Source organism: Corythoichthys intestinalis, chromosome 3 (assembly GCF_030265065.1).
Source record: "Corythoichthys intestinalis isolate RoL2023-P3 chromosome 3, ASM3026506v1, whole genome shotgun sequence".
In the NCBI taxonomy this organism is placed as follows: domain Eukaryota; kingdom Metazoa; phylum Chordata; class Actinopteri; order Syngnathiformes; family Syngnathidae; genus Corythoichthys; species Corythoichthys intestinalis.
Window position 1 is genome coordinate 67,083,526 of NC_080397.1, and position 22,221 is coordinate 67,105,746.

At 39.6% G+C, this 22,221-nt stretch overlaps 1 protein-coding gene across 2 annotated transcripts in view; it reads right to left on the reverse strand.

The window, feature by feature from the left end:
- LOC130913601 (leucine-zipper-like transcriptional regulator 1) overlaps nt 1-22,221 on the reverse strand; it is a 50,558-nt gene that overhangs the window by 12,552 nt on the left and 15,785 nt on the right. For both annotated transcript variants that reach the window (XM_057832330.1, XM_057832329.1), the window contains exons 5-18: nt 21,001-21,109; nt 20,800-20,883; nt 20,666-20,723; nt 20,444-20,583; nt 20,158-20,359; nt 17,504-17,614; nt 16,775-16,867; nt 16,596-16,691; nt 11,551-11,725; nt 8,262-8,431; nt 7,829-8,112; nt 7,594-7,743; nt 341-446; nt 196-276 (exon numbers count right to left, since the gene is read on the reverse strand). In XM_057832330.1, coding sequence (XP_057688313.1) covers nt 196-276; nt 341-446; nt 7,594-7,743; nt 7,829-8,112; nt 8,262-8,431; nt 11,551-11,725; nt 16,596-16,691; nt 16,775-16,867; nt 17,504-17,614; nt 20,158-20,359; nt 20,444-20,583; nt 20,666-20,723; nt 20,800-20,883; nt 21,001-21,109 — 1,859 coding nt within the window. The remainder of the gene's footprint in view (nt 1-195; nt 277-340; nt 447-7,593; nt 7,744-7,828; nt 8,113-8,261; nt 8,432-11,550; nt 11,726-16,595; nt 16,692-16,774; nt 16,868-17,503; nt 17,615-20,157; nt 20,360-20,443; nt 20,584-20,665; nt 20,724-20,799; nt 20,884-21,000; nt 21,110-22,221) is intronic.

The following is a 22,221-nucleotide window of genomic DNA, read 5'->3' on the forward strand; positions in this document are numbered from 1 at the left end:
GGCGTTTATGGGCCTCGTGGTTAAGCGCGGAGGTGCTTGTTCAGCCGGCTGCCCTGTAAACACTCTCCTCTACTTTTCCTCCACTAGCGGGCCAACAGTGTCAAGTCTCCTGCAAAGACGACGCGACTACGAGGTTAGCTCAGCTGCAACGAGTGGGCAGCAAGCCCCCAGGGCGCCGGATACGAGCCCACCCACCTTGATGAACTGGTGGACAATTATGTGTAGGCAATGCTTCTTCATGTCCAGAGCCTGAGTCTTATCGGCCGCCTCCAGAATCTGCACCAAGACAAACACGTCATATTGTGTACGCAGCGTTGTTTTCCCCCCTCCACTGAAATACCTGCAAAACGTTCTCCACGGTGACATTCATCTCCAGATTTTGCTTGCAATAAGCTTGCAGCCTGTTATTTGAAAAGCCGTAATAATATGGTGCAGCAAACAGATAACTGTTTAACAAAAGGTCAAGGAAAAGACACATTTTTATCACTGGCGTTGACATTATATAGCACTTGATTATGACAATCTAGAATGTTAATAATAATGAAAGTTCCCATTTCAAATACCAGATGAAAACCATTCTTCTGCAGCTCTTGTGCTGCATTGGTTGTGCACAAGTGTAACAAGTGAATTATGCAGTTCCACAAAAGAACCAGCCGGAGGCACTGCTGTGACATTTGGATTTGGAATCCTTGAAGCAACTTTAAACAAGGGTTGGGAATCTCTGGTATGAAGCCGATTCGATATGTATCTAGATACACAGGTTACGATTCGATTAAAAAACGATACATTTTTAAGGCAGAGCGATTCGATAAGATTCGATACAATTTGAGAACGATATGGTTCGATACAGTGTGAAAACGATACGATAGTAAACATTTGTTGTTTGTTCTTACAGTATTTTAAACGGATAAAAAAGACCAAATTTCTACAAGCAAAATTAAACAACAAAAGTTAATACCAATGTATGTTTATTTTTGAGACATGAAAAAAAAAATAATAAGGACAACTAGACGACCATCATTTTGTTGGCTGGGATTGATAATACAATAAAACTCCAGTGACAGACAACAATAAAGTGCAGTAATTCAATCTCTGTATTTCGTGGTGTTTTTAACACAAGAGGTAGGTAATTTAAGTGCAAGCTTTCAACGTAAACATCTTACAAACTAAAATTACAGTATATGCAAGAGCTATAAAAGAAAAGAATTAAACATGCTAGTGTTATCATAATAAATAAAAAATAAATCATAATGCTATTATTCTTTACCTCTGGTATAATTGGGGGAATAAAAACATGGCATTTTAGCTAGATCGGTCAATAATCATTATTTTAACCTTATACACAGCAAAGTCATTCACTTATGCCTGTTCTTCCACATTTTTATTCCTCATTATTGTCCATATCTTTTTGAAGGGCAGATTTTTCTTGTGGAAGATCAACTGATCCACATGTTCATGTTTAAGTAGACTGCGTTTCGTGGAAACAATACCTCCAGCAGGTCCTGTCATTGTAGTGGGTTTATTTTCAGGGTTAAAAACTCACGATCTCGGCCCCATGCAAATCTGGCTGCCGTCTTCACTTCCAAGTCCGACGTGCGTTGAAAATCAATCGCTGTCATTTGAAACTTACTCCTGGCAAGCTGGCGTCAGCGCTCGTGTTGTTTGTCAATTGTTTTAGGATGCGCGACTGTGGTTTAGTTTGCTCTGGTGTAGTTATGACACGCCCGCCACGATCGAAATGCATGATAGGAAGTTGAGGCAACCACGACTGTGAGTAGTGGCTGTTCATATTACGATATATGTGCTGTCTCACTTGAAGTGCGGCGATCCTTGGGGTCAAGCATTGGGAAGGCACTGCGCAGCATGATTTAAGTGCAAGCTAATTATGTGTCATTCATGTACGCATAGCATGGTACATAAAACTAACAAAGCAATGGTATGAACGCTGCTGACCGGTTTTTGTGCTCGCGATAGCCGAGTCCTTGTTGTACTATCGATACATCTATGATTTACTGGCTATTTGCTGTCGAATAGTTAGTTTGCTATCGATACAGCCGAATCGCTCGCCTGTAAAACCGGATATCCGGTCGTATCGGTTTATCGTTCTCAAGCTTACTTTAAACCACATCTGCAAGAGTGCGCCATCTACAGTGTATCACAAAAGTGAGTACACCCCTCGCATTTCTGCAGATATTTAAGTATATCTTTTCATGGGACAACACTGACAAAATGACACTTTGACACAATGAAAAGTAGTCTGTGTGCAGCTTATATAATGGAGTTTATTTTCCCCTCCAAATATTGCCATTAATATGTAAACCCCTGGCAACAAAAGTGAGTACACCCCTTAGTAAAAGTTGTCAATATTAATATACAGTACAACATGTCAACTGTCAATATTTTGTGTGACCACCACCATTATCCACAACTGCCTTTAGTCTCCCGGGCACGGAGTTGACCAGAGCTTCACAGCTCCATGACGACGTCGCGGAGCTGCCGGATATTTGAGACTTTGCACACCTCCACCTTCCGCTTGAGGATCCCCCAAAGACGTTTTATTGGGTTTAAGTCGGGAGACATGCTCGGCCAGTCCATCACCTTTAGCCTCAGCCTCTTCAGCTAAGTAGTGGTCATCTTGGAGGTGTGTTTGGGGTCATTGTCATGCTGGAACACTGCCCTGCGACCCAGTTTCTGGAGGGAGGGGATCATGCTCTGCTGCAGTATTTCACAGTACATGTTGGAGTTCATGTTTCCCTCAATGGAAACAACACCTGCAGCACTCATGCAGCAGACCATGACATTCCCACCACCATGCTTGACTGCAGGCATGACACACTTATCTTTGTACTCCTCAACTGGTCGCTGCCAGACATGCTTGAGACCATCGGAACCAAACAAATTAATTTCCGTCTCACCAGACCGTAGGACATGGTTCCAGTAATCCATGAGCTTTGTTGACATATCTTCAGCAAACTGTTTGCGGGCTTTCTTGTAGAACGTCTTCAGATTTGGCTTCCTCCTGGGGTGACAGTCATGCTAGAGCTGGGCGGTAAACCGAAAATTTATCGTCACCGAAATTCTTCACGATGACCGACGTAATTTTGACCATGTCGGTAAATTCGGTAAATTAATAAAACAAGAAAATAGTCTTTTCATCCCGCTTTGACTGTGTTGTTCGCCTATGTTCATTCCCCTTTAAGAAAGCAGTGAATGTACTCACGTTGGGAGTCACGTGATCATCAGGAAGCCAATCAAACAGAAGCCCGGTAAGCTAACGCTAGCAGCTAATGCTACAAGCAAAACGTGATGGAATGTGGCTTAAGGGAGGTTCGCCAAACTTTCACCCGACATTTAATAGACTCTTGGTGGCATCCAGACGGGCTTTCACCCGCTGTCCTCCCTTGTTCTCACGACTTCCGGAGATGGTGCTTTCATTGCTTTCTACTGGTAGCCAGGCCACAGGCTAACGCTAGCGCCTAACGCCAGCGGCCACTAGCGGCTAACGCTAGTGCTTAACGCTAGCGGCCGCTAGCGGCTAACGCTAGCGCCTAACGCTAGTGCCTAACGCTAGCGGCCGCTAGCGCCTAACGCTAGCGCCTAACGCAACAAATGAACGTGATGGAGTCGGATAGCGGCTCAAACCTTGTCGAAACGGCTGAACTTAATGAGTGGATTGGGCACGGACTGCATCTAGCAATTGCTATGTCGCGTTATTTTGTATCTGACTGTGTGTGATTTCTCTGATAGCTTTTGTGATGGTAAAGCATTCAGCATTAAGCACAATCCAACGGTGAAACTTATGAGAAATGGCCCCAACTATTTTTCTGTATGTGCTTAATTCTGTGTCATTATTGCAATCATAAAATCTTAAGTGTTTCATTTGCAGAAGATCAATGTAGCTTTAATGTGTGTCTGTCTGTCTGTTTGGGGGTTCATGTATGCCTGCATTTATTAAAAAATGCACTGGGGGGGGATTGTTAAATATATCAAATTGAATGCTGGTAACTAAATCAACAAGAAACTGTTAACCTGTATTTCATGCATTGATTCAGATTTTCAAATTATACAACAGTCCGCTTGGGCGACTTTATCGTCATTTATCGTTATCGAGGTAAATCTGCTCCATTTATTGTGATACGTGTTTAAGGCCATATCGCCCACCCCTAAGTCATGCACACCAATTTGATGTAGAGTGCGGCGTATAGTCTGAGCAATAACAGGCTGCCCCCCCCCCCCCCCCCTCAACCTCTACAGCAATGCTGACAGCACTCCTGCGACGATCTTTCAAAGAAAGCATTTGGATGTGACGCTCAGCACGTGCGCTCAGGTTCTTTGGACGACCAACCCGAGGCCTGTTCTGAGTGGACCCTGCTCTTTTAAAATGCTGGATGATCTTAGCCACTATGCTGCAGCTCACTTTAAGGGTGTTGGCAATCCTCTTGTAGCCTTGGCCATCTTCATGTAGCGCAACAAATACATCTTTTAAGATCCTCAGAGAGTTCTTTGCCACGTGGTGCCATGTTGGAACTTTCAAGGCCCAAGTACACTGCATGCGTGATCGTTGCGTTTCCGGTCCGACTCCGGTAAAAAATAGCGCCGGAGCCAATCCGTTCCCATTATATCCTATTGTTCAACGTATACTGGCCGCGTCAGTGCTCCGGCTTGACTGCGAACCACCTCCGGCGTGCCGCATGCCCGCCGGATGGTATAGGCTATTTTCTATTTTTGCCGGACACGCATCCGGCAAAATGGGCGGAGCTGGGCCTGGACGTAACAACCCAGGTGCCTAATCACGGTTTAAACACGAGCGAAGATGGATGATGAGCGCTTCATCATGGAGGTGGAAACCCACAAAATCATTTATGATGCAGCAGATCCTTTCTATAAGGACAATATAAAAAAGGAAGCTGCAAGGTGTCCTATTATGTGTGTTTTTCTGTCCTGATCTCATCATGATGCAGTCATGTCTGTCTCTTAATTCCAGATTAACTAAAATATCAATATGCAAAGAAAATATGTGCTCTCTCTCTCTGCTTCTCTGATGAGTATAGACTCCGTGTGTTTTTCGTTGTTTTAAATGGCACATTATCGCGCGCGATCACGCGAGAGCTCACCGGGGGGACGAGATTGGCGGACCGCAGCCGTGCAGCAGCCGGTATGATTTACCTGTTTTTGACGGACTGCGTGGCACGCAGGCAACACTGAACCGGACCGGAACCGCAACGATCACGCATGCAGTGTACTTGGGCCTTCAGTGACCGGTATGAGAGAGTGTGAGAGCTGCACAACAAATTCGAATACACCTGCTCCCTATGCACACCTGGACCTAGTAACACTAATGAGTCACATGACATTTTGGAGGGAAAATGACAAGCATTACTCAATTTGGACATTTAGGGATGAAGTTTCTAAGGGGTGTACTCACTTTTGTTGCCAGGGGATTAGATATAAATGGAGTTATTTTGAGGGGAAAATAAATCAACTCTATTATATAAGCTGCACACAGACTACTTTTCATTGCGTCAAAGTGTCATTTTGTCATTGTTGTCCCATGAAAAGATATACTTAAATATCTGCAGAAATGTGAGGGGTGTACTCACTTTTGTGATACACTGTACACTTCTGAAATGTACAGCAATATAACTCATCAATCTTCAGGCTTACACGTTTTAAAATGTTTACTTCCCAATATAAGGAGACCAATGACACCAAAATGTTTTGATGATTCTATCCATTATTACTTTAGTCCAAGGGCGTAGATTTGAATAAGGGACGGTAGGGAAATAGCACTACCAACTTTTCAAGATGCTCAGATTGTCCCCGACCAACTTTTAAGTAACCTTACTTGGACTGTAAGCGTTTTCAGCTGTTAACTTTAGAGCTGAAGCTATCGATTATTTAGATAATCGATTAATCAATTAATTAGTTCGAATAATCAAGTCATCGGATCACGACATTTAATGTGGTACAGAATGAATTTTAGGATATGTAAAGAAATTAACAAGTGTTTATGCTTATGCAATAATATTTGTTTTGGCCTGCTAAAATTATTTTCATTATTTTCATTAAATGTGAATACAAAATAAAATTTCCGAGTTTCTTCAAACTATGCAGAATTGCACTTTGATTTAAAAGTAAATACCTGAGCTATCGTTAGCCTCAAACGATATTAAAAAAATTAATAAATGTGGATCTAAGTACAACAAAAGCACAATTGGCTAACTTGCATAGCAAAAGTTCGCTATAGCTTATATGCTATAAAATGCTATGTTGTTGTTGTTTTTTTACAATGCTCTTAACAAATCGTTCACATATTCCCACGGAAAAAACTGCTAAATATAATTCTGAACTAAATAATAAATGCATAAACATAAATATTAGCTTAAAAAAAACATACCTTATGTTGGTCTTAACAAGGAGCAGCTGGATTCAGCCATGTTAGACGAGTTATAGCATATTCACTGTTGCCACTAGAGGGTAGTATATCCAACCAAATCAATAAAACTAAATGCAACTTTCAAAACAAACCATTACAACGCCACTCTAAACAAATACTTGAAGCAGCAAAATTTGATTCGAATTTTTTTTCTAATCAAATTGATCAATTAATCGTTGCAGCACTAGTTAACTTTAATCAAACCGTTTTTATGTTTTTTTTTTTTTTTATTTTACCCCAATTGTCATTTTTATTTTATTTATGTGGTCTTAAACAGCCCAAAGGAGTTTTCATATTTTGTTGAATTTAGCTGTGCTCATGGACAAAAGCAATTGTGTTTTACTTGATGGAAGGCTCCATTTTATTTATTTTTTGTTTTGTTTCAGTTATTTATTTATTTAGACAATGTTGACTGGTCTTAATACAAATATTTATTTTTTGCATTCCTGGATAGTTAAGAGATTGTTAACAGGTTTATTGTGAATATTAATATAATTATGTTATGTTATGTTCAAATATTTCAGTGACCTGAAGCAATACATATAAAAGTTTGGTATAAGTCAATACAGATTATTTTGCATTGATCATTTAACCTATCAATTAATTACGTTCATAAGCGTTAGAAATGTATGGAATCACAGGAGTGCCAAAATTAAAAAATATATGAATTAATAAATAAATGAATAGATAAAGGGAAATTAATGAATGCATAAATAAATTATAATATATAAGTATATTTTGCTATTGACATTTACTATTCTTCGTTGAAAGTCACAAGCCAAAAAAACAATTGAAATTTTTGTCACTGACTTTGAATTTTGTCATTGAAAACACAAACGGAAAAAAATGGCAATTATTTCTTTGTCTTTTCTATTTCGCTTGTCATCGTCTTTGCTTTGCTTTTACCAAAAGGGTCTGTCAATCAAATGGCGTTGGTAGGGGCTTTCTTAACAGGAAAGGGTTAGTTATTGACAGCATTAAACTTAATTGTCTTGGTGATGGGGTAGTTGGCTAAGGCGACACCATCCATCCTGTGAGTTGCTTCTCCAAACAGATGTGGAAAGGATTTTTCCATATTGCTCCAATTAAATGAAGAATCAAAAATCGCACCTGATACGGATGAATGTGAATAAAGGATTTGAATTAGACAAGGATACAGAGAATCTTCTGGAGGCATGTTAACATCCCCATAGTAGATGTAGCGTAGCATGGACTCGAATGCCTGCTTACTGGGAACCATCTCACCGATAGAGATATTAACCTGGCCGTCCTCTGGCATGAAGGAGCGGAACATGGCCTCGAAATAACTGAAAATTCAAAGAGTAAAATTGATTAAAATAATGGCCGAAGATTTGCTGACCCATACTGTGAGTGTACACAAAAGCGCCGTACCTGGAACGAGCTGCTAGTATGGCTTTATGAGCGGGTCGAGGGTGCCCATCTAACAGCAGGATAATATCACAGAACTCAAGGCCCCCTCCTTCTAGGTACGCCTTCATGTCCTGCACTAGGGAGGTGCCAATGTCCACAGGCTGGTCAGAGTACAATCTCGGAGGGGGCTGCTGCTTTCGTCGGACTATCTCCACAATCAGTGGCGTGGACAGATGTTCAAACTCTCTCGTCATGATCACCTGGTTGAAGTGGGATTCTTTCACCACGAAATTAAGGCAATGTTCCTGAAGGGGAAAAAAATGAATTTGTGGGAGTGAAGAGAACTCTGCTTGTGAACACATCATATGCCTTGTGTGTGGCAGCATTAAACGTAAGCTTTTAAAGAAGAGACTGCTGACTTTTTGAGATCGCCACCATTGTCAGCAAAAAGTACCTTTAGCTGGTCAAGTTGGAGCTTGTTTGCATTTTCACAAACACTGAGAACGTTCTGCAGGTCAACAGAAGCCTCGATGTACTGAACACACAACTGCTCCAAGCGGGAGAGTTTGAAACTCAGGGCTAGTTTGTAAACGTCCATGATTAGGAGAACATCCTGAACATGACCTGGAAACAGGACAAAAGCGAATGAAACACGTGAAAACAAAAAAATGGTATAGAAACCTTGTTTTTGTAAAACAGAAAAAAAATGAAAAGACTTTTTTAACATATGAGCTTGCTTTCTCTTTTAAAACTTTGACATAATCAAATATAAAAGAAACATGCATGACTGCTATAGAGATCGAGAGTTTGTCAGGACTGATACTGATTATTAGTAGTAAGGGGAGCCAATAACCGATTTTTGGAGCCGATATTCATTTGCTGTAAAAGCGCAAAAAAAAATTATTAATGCAAACACTAAAGCATGTTTATTGAATCACAGAAATAAAAAATAAAAGCTACTGAATTTCCTAGACTCAGAAACATCTCTCATAAAGTTGAATAAAAAAGTGTTCCAAAAAAAAAAGCTTTAAACATGTTAATGTCCCATCGTGCTGCCTTCATAATGGGATTTAAAGAGGAAGAATAACGCAGAATTTTTTTTTTCTTTATTAAATGCTTCGCGCACACACAATGAGTTGCCACAGCACACTAGTGTTTAACAGCGCTAAACGATGATTGACACATTCGGCGTCTTTGAAGGTAGCGCTGCCAAGCTTCTCTAGCAAGATCAAAGCTTCAATGCCTGTCAGTTATCGTTAACTTTAACAAGCAAAACTTGCAGTGCACTGCTGACCAAGAAAAGCAGCAGGAGAGAGAGTGAGGCTGTACAAGCATGAAGCAAAAAAACTATATATATATATATATATACACAGTGTATATATATATATATATGTTCTTTTGATTAAAACCCAGATCCTTTTCACCTAATTCTGATCCTCTGAAAAATGGCGCGATCCCTACTCCCTATCTTTAGTTTTAAATTGACATTTTCATATCGGCCGGCCGGATTTTGAAAAAAAAAAAAAAAAGGATATATGTCAAATTTCTAATTATCGGCCCAATACATCGGACTGCAATACCATTTTAATACTGCAGTGATCCCTCATTTTTCGCTGTTAAGAAGGACACCCAAACAAAAATTGAAAATTTGCGAAGTCGAGGCAGAGTTTACTTAGTACATAAAATAAAAACTTTTTTTTGTGTGTGTGTGTGCTCAATGCATGTATTCAGATTTAACAGCATTGGAAAGAAAGAAATATAAGGCATGTATTTTCCAAATGTATAATTTAAACAAAAAAAAAAACAAAAACAAACTCTTATTTGTACCATAATTTTCGGACTATAAACCGCTACACTTTTTCCCTTATTTTGAATCCTGCATCTCATAGTCCAGTGTGCCTTATTTGTTGATTTATTTGGGTTAATAGACATCACTTTATTCGACAGTGCTAGGACTGCCATAAGAACTTCATAATTATGAAATGGCACTATCACTGGCATAAATGAATGCTTATGACAGATGTCATGAAAGTGTCATCCAGCAAATTATGTCACTAACTCCATTTATGTCCAGCTCGGATCTTTTCCATCCATTCAAAAGTGAGATAATTTGCCGGATGACACAAAATGACATCTGTCATAAGCATTCATTCATGCTCATGGCAGTGTCATGTCATAATTATGATGGTCTTTTGACAGACTTATGGTGCCACTGTTAAATAAAGTGTGACCAAATACCATAACTAGCAATTAATGAAACAACTAGAACATTAAGTGAAGAAGTAATTAGCAGAGAACATGAATTTTGATTGTAATTTACATCTGTAGCGCTACAGTGCATGCTAGGAGGCATGTTGGACGACAGCAGTCTTGATAGCAGGTGGCAGCAGAGGTTGACTGTCTCCCCTTAGGGAACATTGATGGCCAAATGAAGCTTCTTGAAGCAATGAAGCTTTGCTGTCAATTAGTTCAAAACTTCATGGGGTTTGGTCTTATGGCAGTCTTATGATGCCGCTGCCAAATAAAACATTACCAGTTAATGGGGCAGTTTACATGGCGACTTTGCGACATGAAGACGCAATGACTGAGTAGCGGAATTGCCTCGCGTGCATATGGTGTCGGCGAAGACGAAAGGCAAAGACGAAAAATTCAGAATCCTGCCTCTAAAGTGGAAGAATTCGATTACGGGGGTCGCAGTGCATGCATATGCACGGAAACCGGCTTCGTTTCGATGACGAAAGCGCCCGCGCACGTCACATGGGCGTGCGCAGCGGTGCTATTAAACATTAAAAACAGCAAATGGCGGAACAGCAAATGGCTTTAATTTACTGTTTTCATAATATTTTTAATTTAAATATGTTGAATGTTTCCATTTTTGTGCCTATTTGAACAAAAGAAAATGCCATTGCTTGGAGAGTGCGGGCATGTTGTCTTACGGGCTGAGGAGGTCAAAGTGCATCATTCGCTGTCGCCTTGTAAATCTGCACTGCCGCCTAGGTCCTGGCATGAATACTACATCGTTTTCATGCGGAATTGCGACATTATTCGAATGGAATCGGAACAATATAAATGCAAACATGAAATTTTTCGTCTTCTCGGAGAGTCACCATGTAAACTGCCCCAATATCTTTTGGTGTAAATATTCCATGATACAGTGAGGACAGCTGCGGCTTATATTCCAGTGCGGCTTATCGATGTACAAATGCCGTGTTCGTGTCAAATTTGGTGGGTGGTGGCTTATAAACAGGTGCGCCTTATAGTCCGAAAATTTCAGTATGTGTATATTTCAATAAATGGTTTTTAAGCACTGTAAATGTAATAATTATGATATAAGATATATATAAAAGAAAACAATTATTTGTACATGTAAACATGCATATATCGTACATAAAAGACTATTTTTAATTAATTGGAAAAAAAGCTGCGATAAACTGAGGGCGCGAAGTTTGAAGCGTGAAGTAGAGATGGATCACTGTATTATGTTTTTAAAGAAGATGTGGCGAGTTGAGTGCATGTAGTAACAACACATTAGGAAAAACTATAGAATGGATTTTTTTGTTGCCCAATGTAATCCATAAGCAATTTTTAGGAAAGAATATGCCTCACTATGTTGCAGAACAAGTTTTCATACAGCACAACTAAGTGAACCCTAACCCTTTTTTGCAAAATCTTGATACATCTGAGATCATCGAACAGATCGTGTTGATGACCTTAGAAATTGTAGAAACGTGGAAAAATGCTACCTCTGCGTGGGTACTGAATCTTGTCTGTGTAGAGAAACTGCATTAACACTTCAAAAGGCTGGGCTTCTGCTTCCCTGATGGATACTTCCAGCATTGGCTGTCTGCCCGATAGCTTGTGAGTTCCACCTCTTGTGGCCCCTTCATCACTCTCCTCACTGCTGTCCTGTTTGGTCCTCTGAAAACAAGACACGCATGATTTCCTGTCACTGAATTTACTAAATCGGCTGCTGTTGACAACGACAGACATCCGATCCAGTTAAAATGAATTGGACGTCGCTCGTGATATTGTGTGCATTTCATGAAAGTTTTTTACTTTCATTTTATATATGGCGGAAAACACAGACAAGACTGAAAAAGCAGTTTCTGCTCTTGCACTCCTCTTCAAAAGAAACTGCTGTATTTTAAGCCAAAACAACTGTTGTGTTTGATAGAACAATATGTCTATATGCTCCCATAGCAGATTCATGGCGCATGAAGCCCCCGAACTGTTTTTAATTTGTCCGTTTTACCCTGGAAACCCCCGTTTACAGACGTCGCGCAACCGCTTTTGTTTCAACCCAGCCATAAAACAAAGGTAATTAATAAAGATGTGCCGATCGATCGGGTTCGATCACGTCACTTTCAAAGTATTGGAATCTGAAAAAATAAATAAATATCGGCCATGCCTTTTTCTAATATGTATATATTTTTTAATTAAATCATTTTCTCATTGTATTTAACTTTACAAACATAATATGTTACACTCATCCAGAGTCTTTAGTTTAGGCTTAAGGTAGGGTTATCAAATTTATCCCGATAACGGCGGTAATTAGTTTTTTTAAAAAATGTATCACGTTAAAATATTTAACACAATTAATGCATGCGCTGCATGACCCACCCACGCATTGTCGTGCTCAATCTGTAATGAAGCCGTTTTACCTATATAGAGATATAAAAGGCAGCGTAAAATGAGTAGTGAATTTTGGCAGCCTTTGGAGCCTTTTTTTTAATTGGCTAAAGCCTTACAATCCCTCTCCCTACGATTAGAAATATCATGGGAAGCAAATTGGGGGAAAGCAAGGTAGCAATTGATTTTTTTCTTAACACCTTGTATTATTTCCCAACGCAGAGAAGATATATCAATTGGTACCACTACGCAGTCATGGTTCCACTTCCCATTATGCATTTGGGCATGGCTACAGTATTATTTACTGAAAGCTCAACAAATACACTAGATGACGATATTTAGTCACAATATACAAAGTCACAAGTATTTCGATCAGTGGATCCCTCTCACAGAAAGAATGTTAATAATGTAAATGCCATCTTGAGGATTTATTGTCATAACAAACAAATACAGTACTTATGTACTGTATGTTGAATGTATATATTTGTCCGAGTTTTTTTCATTTTTTTCTTAATGCATTGCCAAAATGTATATGATCGGGAAAAATTATCAAGAATGATTGGAATTGAATCGGGAGCAAAGAAAACAATCGGATCGGGAAATATCGGGATCGGCAGATACTCAAACTAAAACGATCGGGATCGGATCAGGAGCAAAAAAACAAGATCGGAACTACCCTAGTAATTAATTATATTTATTACTCAAAATGTCATTTTTAGCTTAGAATCATCAATTGATGTCTAATATTTTGGTAAAAAAAGAAAACGACTTAAAAAAAATTATTCACTCGTATATTTCAAACTTTTAAACAAATTACATCACAATGAAGAAAATGGTGTCTGTAAAAAGTCACGGATATCTACCTCACAACTAGAGCTTAGTGACGGGATCTGTCGTTCACTTGAGTAAACGAATCCATTCCGGTTCGTTCAGTAAAACGATTCGTTCAAACGAATCGTTCAACGAATCGTTCGCCCCCCTCATCTCCCTCCCCACCCAAATGAATCGTTCGGTTAGTGAACGGGAAGTGACGTTGCCGAACGAATCACCAAAGACCGCTTCGCAGTATAACTGAACGGGAAGTGACATTGCTTGGTCCCTCCCTCTCTTGCACATTGACCACTCGTCGTAGTTTCAGAAATGAGTGACAGGCGATATCATTCTGCTCTCAGAGACAGCCTCGTCTCCCTCCCGCTGCTGCAAAAGCGAGGGAGGACTTCCGCGTCGTCTGTCCTAGTTCTATGGGCTCAAAGTCATGGCTCGTGCTTGCATTTCGAATTAGGACACGGTTAAACATTTTCCTTTTGAGGGGGAAGTCGGGGTTTGGGGTCGGGGGCGCACGGACTTTCTTTAGCATGATCTTGCTCACATATACAATGCTGCTGCTAACAGCCAACGCGGCATGCTTGCTGTCACGAAAATAAAAATAAATCGAAAGTTTAATTTCTAATTATGGAACGGCCAACACATCATATTAACCTCTCGCTCTGTTGTATTTTTGTTTTTTATTATTAAGATGATCGTTTTGAATTTTTGCACTGGTATTAATAAATAAAATAATCCGGTCAGCTCCCCTGTCGTCCCCGCATCTCAGATCGTCAAATGCTGACGAGAAATAATTGTTTGCTTTATGATTTCGCCTTTCTACTCTTATTAGTCTGTTAAGAAAAATGTAGACATATTGCGACATCTCCCGTGTCCGCGCGCTTTGTTTTTGGGGCGCTTGAGTAGCACACGATGGACGGATTGACATAATTTGTCAAACCAACCGACACCCTCTGACACGAAAAAAAAAAAAAACACTCGGAAAAAATTGACATGTATATACAGTTTCATTGCAAATCAGTATTATGGTGATCATACTAAATATTATTTTTTTTCTGTGCACATATGAGGTACATATCGCTGCCATGAAGCCTCCATATAGTGACAGTTCTCTGCCCGCTTCACTGCCGTCACGCGACCGCAGCTCAGGTTTTGCTTGCCTCGTAGCTACGTGTGTTTTAAATTACTGTAAATTTGATAGTATATCGTCATAGGCACAGTCCCGAGTCTGTTGAGAAAAGTAGAACACTAAACCATGCTCGCTAGATTTGTGTGGTGTTTTTGTCTTTTTGAGCAGCATTTGATAGGCTCCACGTTAACAAATATGTGACAAAGTCGTTTCCTTTCATTTTATGACTCGTTCACCGCATAGTCATTACTGGAAAGTCAAGTTAGCAGCAAGCTAGGTCAGGAACCGGAGGACCGAATCACTGAACGGGAAGTGACAAAACTCAGTCTTTCCCCCCTGCCTGCACGCTGGCTGCTTATTGGCCACACGTGGAAATGAGTGACATACGCCATGATTCTGTTTCCGCTCCCTCCCCTGCCCGCGATGAGGCTGGCGTCTGATTGGTCGTGTGCGATGTCAGAAGACGCTGCCGCTTGCTCAACGCCCTCCCACGCAGCGAACAAGCGCCACCAACTTCATAGAACGAATCAGTGCAGATGGTGATTAGTTCGGTCTCGTTCACCCAAACAATTCGTTCAAAAAGAACGAATCGTTCGCGACCGATACAACACTACTAGAGCTGGGAATCTTTGGGCACCTAACGAATCGATTACAATTACGATTCAGAGGCTCCGATTCGATTATAAAACGATTATTGATGCACCCCCCCTCCTTTTTTTTTCTCTCTCTTTTTTTTTTTTTTAATGTTTTGTACATTAGTTCCAAAATTGTTCAAAAATACTCTCAGGCTAAACCACACTACTACTTCAGTATCAAGTTAACATATAGCAGTAAACAAATATACAAAAATAACAAATAAAAAACTCCAGTCCCCATTCTGTATCAGCTGCTTTAAACTACATTCAATTCATTTAATGATGTGAATCAACCGTTAAAGTTGTTAAAATTGCTCCCGTTATTCCATAATTTCCCTTTTGTCTACTTTCAACATGTGAAAGTTTTAAAACTATTTTAAAGTTAGATTTAAGTCAATATTTTACCGATTTAGGAGTATTTTTAGAAGTTTTTTAGTTTTTAGTTTTTTAGAAGTATTTTAAAAGTTAATTAGGTTTGCTTGGAAGGTTCGCTACAACAGCCTTGCAGGGAAGTGTACTGCTTTAAGATGGCGGCCGTTTATAACGCCCGCATCAAGCTTTTTGTAGATGTGCTGCTAACACTACCAAATCTATATCTAGTCTAGTCCTATATAAATGATATCCACTGTAACATATGGATGTACTTTGTCGCAGCTTTTCGGCAGCAGTCAGGTATGTTGTTGTGTTTTTTTATCTCGTTGCATGAGTTGAGCTAGAGCCGTGAGTTGAGCATTGACATTACCCGAGGGGCCGGGTAATGGGAAGCATGATGTTTAGCTATTCTCGCTCCGTTCCGTCCCGAAGACCGTGCGGCGCGCTGAGTGTTGTGTACTTCCGCTTTACTTCGCATATTTCAATAATCGGAATTTGGATGTTTGTGAATCGTTCTCGAATCTTCCACGGCCGAATCGCGAGTAATCTAAGAATCGGAAATTTTGCACACCTCTACTCACAACTATCGCTTAATTGTATTTTTTTGTTACTGTCGCTGTTTTTCCGATATGTTAGATGATAATTGATCCAAACAAAGAAAAATTGAAAGGAAAAAAAATATTGAAAGGGTAAATATATGAAAAAGAAAATCTCTACCACTCCTTTATGTCTGCGATTTCTGCATCGCGACCCTTGTAATATTACCGTGTTTCACCCATAAAATCCCACAAAGATCCAGCTGTGGCCATTCACAGCTGTGTCTTGACACTCAGTGATACATGCTACATGGAGTTTTGGGATCGAAACAAGGTAAGTACTCGGTAATATCTCGTTAAAGTCACAGTGTCTTTAATTCTGCTCTTTCATGCTCTCACCTCCAGATAGGGTTTTGTTGTTTAATTTTTTATTATTATTATTTTTTTTAAATGCTCTCCTGTCCAAAATTTTTCTTCCCCCAGAAAATTAACATTTTAAGCTTTCCAACGATGTATCACACATACATATCGGGCAATTTTGAAATTTGGCCAAATTGGGGGTCTCAGAACGGAACTTCAAATCACCGGCGTGTTTTCCGCCAGGTACATTTCTTTAAGTATTGCTAGTTCTTCCTTTCAAAAGTTGAGGAAAAGCTGCAAACCTGTCGCTGTCTTTCCCGAGCCTGCAGGATTTTCTTACGCAGCCACTGGCATCTGGCCGTCACAATAGCTATATGTCCCAGAACTCTTTCTTCTCGCTAGAAAAAAAAAAAGTTGATTTCAATTTTACTATATCAAATATTAACACTCTTGCAGTAAATGAGGACAAAAAGAAACCCACCTCTCCTAGAATAAATTCCACGTCACAGAACTGTCGGTTCTCCCACAATTTACCATAGTCTTCATGGAGAGTACACTTTGGATAGCAAGAAAACTGTAGAGAAACATATTTATCAAGGCTTTCTTTTTAGTTGCATGCATAACGTCATGCAGAAGTATAGCCCTGTGGTCTACGCGCTCATCTGTCGCATGGGAAACGTGGATTCGAATCCCGCTGGAGACCTTCATTTAATCGCTTTTGCTGCTCGTTTTGTAAAATATAGGGAAAGCTGTCCTGCTCATCACTTTTCCGCTCAAACCGACGACATGTTTATCTGGCTAACGAGTGACACTGTGGAAGTACGGCAGCACTGCCCAGAGACGTCACCGCCCAGAGTGCATTTAGTCGTCGACAACAATGGCGACCTACTAGTTAAACTAATTTTCAAAATTTTATGAAAACGAAAACATCAAGAGGGTTTTGAATATCAAATTATTATAACTCAAACTAACATTTATCTTTTAAGAACTACAAGTCTACAGCAAAACCTGTTTTTAAAGAAATCAAATGGAAAGTTAAAAAAAAAAATCTGTATCTGAACGTCCCTACACAGGAACGATTTATCTGTCTGTAAAACACAGTGCCCAGGACAATATGAAATATAATCAAACATATTTGCCTAACTTAACAACAATCCACAGAATACGTCACATCCAGTGACTTGACATGCACGTTACAATGAAAACCCACCTGAAACCTGTACATCTCCCCACTGCGAACATTGTTGTCCACAGTCCCTCCAAAAATGTACATAGCGTCTTGAATCACAGCAGCTGCATGGAAGAGCCTCCCACTTGGCATCTGAGAAGGCAGGGATGCAATTCATGTTAGGATATCAAACAAACATTACCAGAAAATAGTGCTGCATTGATTTATCGAGTAATTCGATAAAAAAAAAAAGCTTCAAATTAAATTTTGCTGCTTCAAGTATTCGTTTCATTAGAGACTTTCTTATTTGAAAGTCTTTGCATTTATTTTTATTGATTTGGGCAACATAACTCTGACATAACTCATTTAAAACGGCTGGAAGTAGCTGCTCCCTGTTAAGACCAACTTATTGTATGGCTTTTTTCGTTTAGAAGTACATTTTGCAGTTTTTTTTTGTGGGCATATGTGTTTGAATGATTTGTTTAGAGCATTGTTAAAAAAAAATAAAATAAAAGTTCGCATTCTATAGCATTTAAGCTAGCAGACTTTCATTATTGATTTGGTTGGATACAGTTCCCTCTAGTGGCAACAGTGAATATGTTATAGCCCATCGAACATGGCTGGATCCAGCTGCACCCTGCTAAGACCAACATAAGTTTGAAAGTTTTTGTTTGAATGTTTTTATGCATTCGAAATTTTGTTTGTACATTTAGCCTTATTTGTGGGAATATGTGTTTGATCGATTTGTTAAGAGCATTGTTAAAAAAAAAAACAAAAAAAAACATTAGCATTTCATAGCATTTAAGCCAGGGGTCCCCAACCTTTTTTGCACCACGGACCGGTGCTATTTGGGTCTTTTTTTTCACGGACCGGTGTTCTGACAAATTTTGCAACCCATCAAAAATTGCAACGATGCGGTTCTGCGCATGCGCGTAACGTTAAATATAGCCGCAAAATGCGCAAATGCAGCGATTCCAAAGTAAACACAACAAACTTTCTTGAAAGAAAGGAATATTAACTTACGTTTGATCATGGAAGGACTTGTAGGAAAATTCTCCTCAGATTCATCCTGCCATGTAAGCTTCACACAACAGCTGCACACCGCGCTCACCATTAAGGACTTTGCGTTGTCGTTAAACATTAATTAAGAAGCCCGCTTCACAAAGATACGATGTTGGAAATTGTAGCAAGGTTTTCAACGCTCTTGTCGCGATGTCAGGATATTCCAGAATGACTTTAATCCAGAACCTCGGTAGAGTTGTTGTCTCAAATGTACGTTTAATAAGGTCGCCGTCATTTGCGATCTCTCTGATTATTCACAAACGGGTCACGAGTCCACTCCTTCGCAGTTCGTGGGTCTTCGAGGTTGTAGGCTCGTCAGGTGCCCTTTTCGCCTTAAAAATATTTCGAAAGACGTCTGTTTTCCTTTTATCTTCGCTCGTGTGGGGGCTAATTATTTCCGGGAACAAATGTGCTGCGTCGCGGTCTGGTAATACGCTATTATCGAGGAGGACAAGCGCACATAGATATATTATATACACAAACAAGATGTACTGTTAGCAGTCCAATCAATGGTCTTCTATGACACCATTGTAATCTATCCCGTAGTATTATATCTAGAGTAGACAGATATATTCGTGTGTTAAGCAGGGGCACAGGGTCAATTCAGCCAGAATGCGGTCGTTATTAAATTATTTTTTTCTTTGCGGCCCGGTCGCAAATGCGCCACGGACCGGTATCGGTCCGCGGCCCGGCAGATGGGGACCCCTAATTTAAGCTAGCGAACTTTTGCTATGCAAGTTAGCCAATAGTTCTTATGTTGGACTTAGATCTTCATTTATTTTTTATACCGTTTGAGGGTAAGCTCAAGTATTTTATTTTTTTTAAATGAAAGTGCAATTCTACATTATTTGAATAAACACTTAGTAATTATATTGTGTATTCGCATTTAATGCTCTTTTGAAAGTACAATCTTAGCAAGCCTTTGTTTTACATATGCTAAAATTTATTCTGCAACACATTAAATGTTCCTAATTACTGGATTGTTCGAACTAACTAGTTGATAGATTAATCTAGTGCTGCAACGATTAATCGATTGAGTATTCGATTAGAAAAAGTATTATAATTGAATTTTGTTGCTTTGAATATTCGTTTAATTAAAGTGGCGTTGTGATGATTTATTTTGGGAGTGTTTGCATTTTGTTTTATTGATTAGGGTGGATACACTTCCCTCTGGTCTGCCTCATTTCATATGGCTGAATTCAACTGCTCCCTGTTAAGACCAACGTAAGCTAAGTTTTTGTATGCATTCTTAAATTAGTTGATATATTTAGCGTTTTTTTGTGGGAATATGTGTCTGAACCATTTGTTAAGAGGATTGTAAAAAAAAAAAAAAAAAGTTAGCATTTTTTAGCATTTAAGCTAGCGGACTTTAGCTATGTTAGCCAATTGTTCTTTTGTTGTACATAGACCCTCATTTATTTATTTTTTTTATACCATTTGAGGCTCAGCTCAGGTATTTCAATTTTTCATGTTCCTTATCCGATTATTCGATTATTCGAACTAATTCATCGATTAATCGACGACTAAAAAACCCGATAGCTGCAGCCCTAGATTAATCAACTACTAGAATATATGATGCAGCCCTACTGGAAAATATTTGATGAACAACTGATTGAACTCTTGACAATTTATACCTCACTGTCCAGACTGGGGTGGATCACCTCCCAGCTCTGAGAGTCCACATCATAGCAGTGCAGCTCATTGGGCAGAGTGTTATCAGCAGCCCCGCCGAACACATACAAATGGCGGTCGAAGGCAACCATTGTGTGGCCATAACGCCGCTGAGGAGGTGGCGGAGAGCCTCGTAGCAAATGTTCAGTGGGAATGCGGGTCCACCTGCAGGGATGAAAGCTTTTAAGTCAGCAGCTGCTAGACAGGTTGAATGTGAAAGTTTGATTTATTAACATTGACTAGGCTCACATGTGGCCATTGAATTCAAACTGGAAGAGGTTGTTGGTTATCTTGGCTCCGCTCTGGCCCGAAAAGACAAACATCTTGTCCCTGCATACAGCTACAGGGAAGTTGCAGCAAGACGGAGGAATCTCGCCACTCTGCTCAATCTGATAGTAAAACAAAAACACCGAGGTCAGCAAATAAAATGATTTACGTGGGCTCTACCCTCACTGGTCCTTATATACTGGCCTCTTCCCAACATGCATGCTCTCTGTCCTGCAGGCTGATGGTCCACATGTCGTTCAACCTACACGAAGTGAAAAACGTGTCATGATTGTGGACACTGTTATCATAAAGGGCATGCAGTGTAGCATGAAACATACCTGGCATTCCCATCATAACCTGCAAATATCCACAATTTATCACTGTAAACTGTGGCTCCGTGAGCTGAGCGAGCCACTGGCAGGCTAGATAAAACACACAATAGAAAGAATGTAAAATTGATTAAATCATATATGCTTTACTAAAATACATGTTTTTCCCTATTGAGGTCATAATATTCAATATGTTCGAAAATACATTACCTCCCCTCTACTTTCCATTCCGTCCACTGTCCTGTTGCAAACTTGTATTCAAAGAGATCATTTTTATTTTTTAGGTTGGAGTTGGAATATATGTCTCCAGTATACCCTCCTGGAATATATTTAAAAGCACAGCAGTATTACATTCAGCATCAATAACATTTGTAAATACCAGATTAGGGCTGCAGCTATCGATTATTTAAGTAATCGATTAATCTATCAATAAAGTGCCGACGACAGGAGTCTTAAATACTAGAGCTGAAACGAATACTCGAGCAACTCGAGTTTAAAAACTGATCCGAGTAATTCTATTCACCTCGAGTAATCGTTTATTTTGACAGCTCTAAGCATCACGTTTTGCTCGGACTACTTTAAATGCGGGACAACGTGCTGATGTCACGTGCGTAGAGGAAGAAGCAAAAAAAAAAAAAAAATTTTTTTTAATAAATAAAAAATTACTGCAACCGACAGCCGCTACAAACGACACTAACGTTGCTAAATACTAGCCCGCACGATGCTACGTTGGTAGCAGGTAGCGTCTGATGAGTCTCATAGAGATCACATGTATGTTGAACTAGATGCGAAATGACAGACTCGGCCGCGTCTGGGCAGCGTTAGTAAACAGCCGCCATCTTAAAGCAGTAGAGCGCTAAGCGCTAATAAAGAGCGCTTAGCGCTAATAAATAAGATTAACGTTACTGTCACAAGCTCAAGTAACGTTAGCCCTGCGGAGGGCTAGGTTTCTATTAATTATGACCATTTTCGATGCGTGGCTAACATGTCTTACATACAGGCTTTAACATAACATAGCGTTGTGGAGTGATGAGGGTGTAAAATAAAAACTCAATAATGCTAACTATCAATTTTAGCTCAATAGTCATTGCTGGGTATAACACCAAGTAGCACTGGTCCCTAATGTGCTCCAATACAGCCTGTATCATACATTTATTTTGAACACTGCAAAAACTCAAAATCCTATCAGGACTTACAGTTTAGATTAACTTAAAACTTAACTAGAACTTAAAAATGGCTTGAAACAAATAGAAATTCAATTGAAACACGTGGGAAAAAATCCCAACTTTTAAGTGATGTGTGTTATCAAGCGTAACGGCATTTTTAGATATATATATATATATATATATATATTTTTTTTTTTTTACTAAGATCTAAAGGTTTTTTGAGTGAAAGCAGTGAATTGGTCTTTTTTATTCTAGTTACATATGA